The 6,729-nt window shown below is 30.3% G+C and overlaps 1 protein-coding gene across 1 annotated transcript in view; it reads right to left on the bottom strand.

The window, feature by feature from the left end:
- The window catches only part of LOC106468970 (tyrosine-protein kinase RYK-like), a 74,881-nt gene that overhangs the window by 24,308 nt on the left and 43,844 nt on the right, over positions 1 to 6,729 (bottom strand). The window contains exon 4 of the mRNA XM_022397366.1: positions 4,744 to 4,878. Coding sequence (XP_022253074.1) covers positions 4,744 to 4,878 — 135 coding nt within the window. The remainder of the gene's footprint in view (positions 1 to 4,743; positions 4,879 to 6,729) is intronic.

Raw genomic sequence — 6,729 nt, 5'->3', positions numbered from 1 at the left:
TTTTATTTACAAATAGGACACACTTCGGACAATGTTTTTATATTTTATTTACCAATAGGACACACTTCGGACAATGTTTTTATATTTTATTTACCAATAGGGCACACTTCGGACAAGGTTTTTATATTTTATTTACCTATAGGACACACTTCGGACAATGTTTTTATATTTTATTTACCTACAGGACACACTTCGGACAATGTTTTTATATTTTATTTACCTATAGAACACACTTTGGACAATGTTTTTATATTTTATTTACCTATATAACACACTTTGGACAATGTTTTTATATTTTATTTACCTATAGGACACACTTCGGACAATGTTATTATATTTTATTACCTAGAGGACCCACTTCGGACAATGGTGTCCTGTAGGTAAATAAAATATAAAAAGCTGGGGTATTTCAGTTTGTCAGAACAACACCAACAGATATTATTGATTAGAACACAACTTTGCTGCTGGTGCTGGGGTATTTCAGTTTGTCAGAACAACACCAACAGATATTATTGATTAGAACACAACTTTGCTGCTGGTGCTGGGGTATTTCAGTTTGTCAGAACAACACCAACAGATATTATTGATTAGAACACAACTTTGCTGCTGGTGCTGGGGTATTTCAGTTTGTCAGTTTGTTCTAAAGTGTTTTGAAATATTCACAAAATTCTATTTAAATCTTTTGCTTACAGTTTGAAATAAATACCATGTTAACTAGCTGAAATGTTGAAAAAAACATGGATAACATTAGAAACCATTTTCAAGAAATACTTATTTTTAGGGGGAAAAAAAGGTGTGATATGAACAATATTTGATTTACAAATAAACAAGCATTGGGAAAACACAACTTCCTTAAGGGTATAATTCTGGAACCAAAAAATGGAATAATTCAAAGAGCTCTGTATAGTAAAATCACCCTTTTTTAGTTTTTAATTGTGTGTAAAAAACAATAGTTTTGACATTAAGAGGTTTATATTCTAATGGACAGTAGTAGCTCCAGTTTACCATACAAATAGTTAATAGACCCCGAGTCTCTAGGAGACTTGTTTTCATACAAACTTTCAACTTTTTTAGCCTTCTCCACTTTGGGGTTACAGTGACAATAAATTTTCTAAATGCTTTTAAGAGTAATGGGTTTCTAATTTTGATCAGAGTTAGGATAATAAACAGCATTTCATTATTCAACAAAATCCTCAGAACATGCAGATTCAAACGTTTTATTTCGCAGCTTAATAGTCATTCATTTGTTAATTACAATTAAAAACTGCTGTTAAAATATTTTTGTAGCTTTGAATGTTTGATTGCTTCAAATGATTTCCACTGGAGAGGACTAATCAGGTGAGAAATACTATTTTGTTTTATTTGTTTGTTTGTTGTTAAGCACAAAACTACACAATTAGTTATCTGTGATGTGCCCACCACGAGTAGAGTATCAAAACCCAAGTTTTAGCATTTTAAGTCATCAGACTTACCAATGAACCACTGGAGAGCAGAAAAAATATTAAGAATATTTTTAATGAAAAGTAAAAACATATGAACTTCATCATACTCCGTTTAAGAGACTATAAAAAGAGTAATTTTTTTTATCTATCAGATATCAAATTATGGAATATTCTCATTAATTAACAGATGTACAGTTTAAATAAAAATTAATTACAGTATTTAGGTTATACACGTTTTAATAACTTTATTTCAGAATCATAACTTAGACTGTTGTTTAAAATTTATTTAAATGTATGTCTATAGATAGACATTATACTTACAATTTCCAATTATTTGTAATGTTGTATACAAACACCCTGCATGTGATAAATATTATGTTCATTTGGGGGCATTAGTGTAGTGTATAAATATACCATGAATTTTTAACTTCTTGTATTAATACAATATTTTTCTAAATTTGTCCCTTATATCTGAGTATATGAAGTTTTCACAAAACTTGTGGTCAAGAAAGTCGTTATGTTAATAGTGTTCTAGCAACTTTTGTTCCTTCTCATTCTACTGAGGTCATATCAGGCATAGCTGTTATGGTGCAACTTGTGTAAGAATGAAGATATCAAAGGTAGTTCAGATAGTATCTTGAGGTTACAACCTCTCCTACACTTCAGTAAGTATGAACAGTCATGTGCATAGCACTAATCACTTTGTATGGATTCAACATTACCTGTGGTGTAATAAACTTTGAATTTAAACAATCTGGTAGATCATCTCAACCTGAGCAGTTTGAAAGAAATTTATCTGATCCAGTAGAAGAAACTGTTCCCCATATAAAGCAAGTACACATCATGTGTTTTGAATTAACAAAGATTGTTTACTTATATTTTACATTGTGTACAGTCCTTTTATTTTGTTCTCATGAACTCAGATATTCAGTACTACTTTATACTAAATATCTTGTAGAACCTTGTAGTTTTGCCTAAATATATCACATTAGTATATATATAATGAAATAATTTGTTCTTAATGAAATTAAATTCACAAAATACGTCATTCAGGAGCAACCAGGAACTTGTGATATAATTGCTTTTTTGACAACAATAATATATTAGTTTTCATTAACAGTTTCGTGGTTAGGGAGCTCGACTCGCAATCTGCAGGACGGGGGTTCGAATCCCCGTCCCATCAAACATGCTCGCCCTTTCAGCCGTGGGGGCGTTATCATGCGACGGTCAATCCTACTATTTGTTGGTAAAAGAGTAGTCCAAGAGGTGGGTGGTAATGACTAGTTGCCTTCCCTCTAGTCTTACACTGCTAAATTAGGGACGGCTAGCGCAGATAGCCCTTTTGTCGCTTTGCTCCAAATTCAAAACAAACGAACAAACAATTAACATGTTCATTTTTTGTGTTTCTAAAATATCTCAATTTCCTATATACTTTTAGACATATTTTTTATATTGTGTTCTTTACGACAGTAGTTGAAATGAAGCTCTCTATTAAATTTTGCTGAAGTTTCAAATGTTAGAAAAGAAGCAAAAGCAAAACTAATAAATATTTATCAAGTCAAAGATACAAGTATCTCAGTGAACACTTGCACAAAAAACGTTACTACAGCTAAAAAAATTATAAAACTTTGTCTGGAGTACTATAAAGTAGCATATTTTCTTGAGGTAAAGAAATATAAAAACATTGTCCGAAGTGTGTCCTGTAGGTAAATAAAATATAAAAACATTGTACGAAGTTCATTTATTAGCAGAACAATAAGGAATAACATTCTACATATGTCCACCTAGTTTCATCAAAAGCTGATAATTTTTGACTGAGTTAGAGAGCAAATATAGTGTGGAAAAATCATAACCTACGTTAACAAATATAGATTTTTTTGGATTTTCGAGATCTTGACACTCCAAAAACTAATCACTTCTAAGTTGGGTCATAGTCCAAATGTATACTGACTTTCATTCAAATCCATTCAGCTGTTTCCGAAAAATCTTGCTAACAAACAAACAAACACACACAGATGGGTGGTAACTTGATCTCTGTCCACCTTCGGTGGCAGAGGTAAAAAATTCAGAAAGTTTGGTACAGAAAAGAATTATTAAATCCTGCATTGTTTTTTCAGCATGGTTGGTGATACCAAAGATATAGCTATGAGTCAAATAAGTTTGTCTGAATTTATTCAAAGTTCGGGCAACCTTATGTATACAAAAGTCACTAATAAATAAAATGCTGATTTTAAATTACCTGGGAGCTCACACAAAAAATTGGAACATATGCATAGATATGTAACTCTAAACCTAAGAAAGGTTTCTTCTGGTTATCTTAAGAGATACAGTAAATTAAAATCCACATAAAGCAAACATTTACTTCTTTGTAATATGACTGCTGAGGTCCCTAGGGAAATTAAAGGACAGTTGAATATGAAACTTTTATTTGTGGAAGATCATCAGTAAACTTGAACACATCAAAAACTTCCCTTTTATAGAAATATTTGTCTGCCCTTATCCATGTTGTATATGTACTTCATATAACTATTTATACACAAAAATTATGTTTAAAATGTAATCGATACATCATTTCAACTGTAATACACATTTGACTGGTGATGCATGGGTAATTCATAATGCTATATAAATTATAAAAAAGTACATATAAGGCCAGGGTATAAAATCTTAAAAAGAAACCTAATATATTTGAAACATAAAACTTGCTGAAATATTGCATGATATTCAAACAAAGCGTAACAGATATTATTGATTAGAACACAACTTTGCTGCTGGTGCTGGGGTATTTCAGTTTGTCAGAACAACACCAACAGATATTATTGATTAGAACACGACTTTGCTGCTGGTTCCATGTCTGTTGATAGAAGCGGACATACGAACACATTTTCGTATTTTTTGAGAGTCGAATATGATTAGTGGTCAGTGGCGGAAATATGAAATATATCACAAAATAATATTTCAGGAAGATTATGCAAAAAAAAATGTTAGCATTTAAGCAAGCTCAGTATGTAAAAATCACAAACAAAAAACTATTAACATTTAACTAATTTACATACATAAAATTACAAAGTGGTTATTGCTTGTTCTGTATATGGAAAACATAATAAATAATTCACACTTATAACACGAACCAGTACAGATTTTATTAAACACTGAAGAATTATAAATTATATTTAAAAATGTATTAACAGACCAATTTAATATGTTTAATACTGATTTAAATATATTCAACTGATCAATATTTTTTTCATCAAGCAATACTTTCAATTACAATTCATCACTCATATAGACATACACCTACCTTTCAAACAGATTTTCTTTCGCTTAAGAATAAGAGATGTTATGTTAACTCGGGATCCAGCTGTTATGTTCATATGAAGATTAATATTCACCTCTTCACTCTTCTTACCAGTGCATGGAAGAAAAAGACGAAATACTGAAAACAGAGAAGAAACATCTCTTAACTGATTTTTTCCAACATTTAACAAAATCATATAAAAATTGATATATAAATATATGTGGTAAAATATGGAAAACAATGGAAAAATAATTCCTTTCAAGTATAGAAAGCGTGATGCAGTTTTTTCTACATCTCCTCAGTTCTTTATAATACAAACATATGAGTGAACTTCATACTACGACACAATACATCTTGATAAGGAAACCTACTCATGCAGTATGACTAATATTAAATATGCTAATAAGCTACATGTTACTTTTGAAAAAATGGTCTAAATGTATCTAAGATTTGTACACATATTCTTAACCTTCATGTTCATGAATGTAATATTTGTTTGATAAAATATAATAATGTTTTACATATTAGTTCAAAATCTTTACATAACAAATGTACTCTGATACTAGCAGCTCTGAGGTAAAAACACATTTCCACTAATTAGAGGTATAAAATATCCGACTTTTGAATAAGACAAATAATGAAAATTAGTACTATAGGTTTTGAACTATGTTATTGTATAACGTATTTCTTTTATATATTTTGCATAAACAGATGAGTATCCAGAGAGAGATTGTACTGTGTATCATCTGCTACTCCACTTTTTGAGCCAATTAATTAACATGACATAATATAATGTTTAGGGACAACAAGGGCTCTATTGATCCCTCTGAGTTGTCCCATCCTCTAAACTAAAACTTAAAACCAACCCTTATCATTCATATAGTTATCAAGCTTTCTCTTAAGCTCACGTAAATTAACTGCCTCCACATCTAGAGTCAACCCATTCTGGAGGCCAGCCACCCTGTTAGAAAAATAAAACTATCTTAGCTGAAGATGACTCCTACCTTGCCAAAATTTATTGTTGTGTTCCCTAGTCCTACTATTCTCGACGTTGGGTATGAAAAGATGATGCATCTACACCATCAATTCCCTTTACAATCTTAAACACCCCAATCAGATCCCCTCGAAATCTATTTTCTTCAAGAGAAAACAATTTCAATTAATATTAACTTAAAAATCGTCTTAAGCATTGTATATATAATTAGAAGGACACTCAGCAGAGTATATATATTACTTATACCCGAACAAGTTACTGATTGTTCATAATTAGGCATAAAATCATATATTTTAATTCTATTTTCATTTTATTATTTGATAAATTAAAGATTGTAGTATTTCAGAAATAGCTGAAACCAATAAATCATAATGATGTATATAGTACCAATGTAAACTCACCAATTAACATTGTTCCATTCCAATCAGTACCTGTAATACCAAAATAATGTAAATTTAGCTATATTAAATGTAATCAAAAATAATTTTTGGGCTTGGCTCACGCTTGCTTAACAGGAATTATCAAAGTTAAAATCAAATATTCATGAACGTAGATTGAATTGCCACTAATAGCTGTTCATGTACTTGTAAAAAAAAGATAACGTTAGCACATATAATATGATTACAAAGTAAACCACTCACAAAATATTAAAAAATTATGAAAACTGGTTAACTAGAAAAACTTGGAATTTTCACTTTAACCATAATTGCCTCAGAATTTTATGTCAGCAGTTAGGAGATTTAAGCTGAACCTAAGTTATAATATTAAAAATTAATGTACATTTCCTGATTATATTTTAGAAAATGTTGTGTAACTTTCAGGTTTTAGAGAGATTTTTATCTCGCATTGGGCTCTTCAAAATAATTTATACTAAAATATAGCTCTTCTTGGAATTGTATCATTTTTGAAATTGCAATTAGCTTAATTTGTTGTTCATAACTTAAACATCAATGTACTGTTACGCCTCCAATCGTTAGTTAATTTTCCGTAAATTC

The sequence above is a fragment of the Limulus polyphemus genome, unplaced genomic scaffold (assembly GCF_000517525.1).
Source record: "Limulus polyphemus unplaced genomic scaffold, Limulus_polyphemus-2.1.2 Scaffold3240, whole genome shotgun sequence".
In the NCBI taxonomy this organism is placed as follows: domain Eukaryota; kingdom Metazoa; phylum Arthropoda; class Merostomata; order Xiphosura; family Limulidae; genus Limulus; species Limulus polyphemus.
Note: the sequence above shows the minus strand (reverse complement) of the source record. Positions and strands in the feature narration are given on the sequence as shown.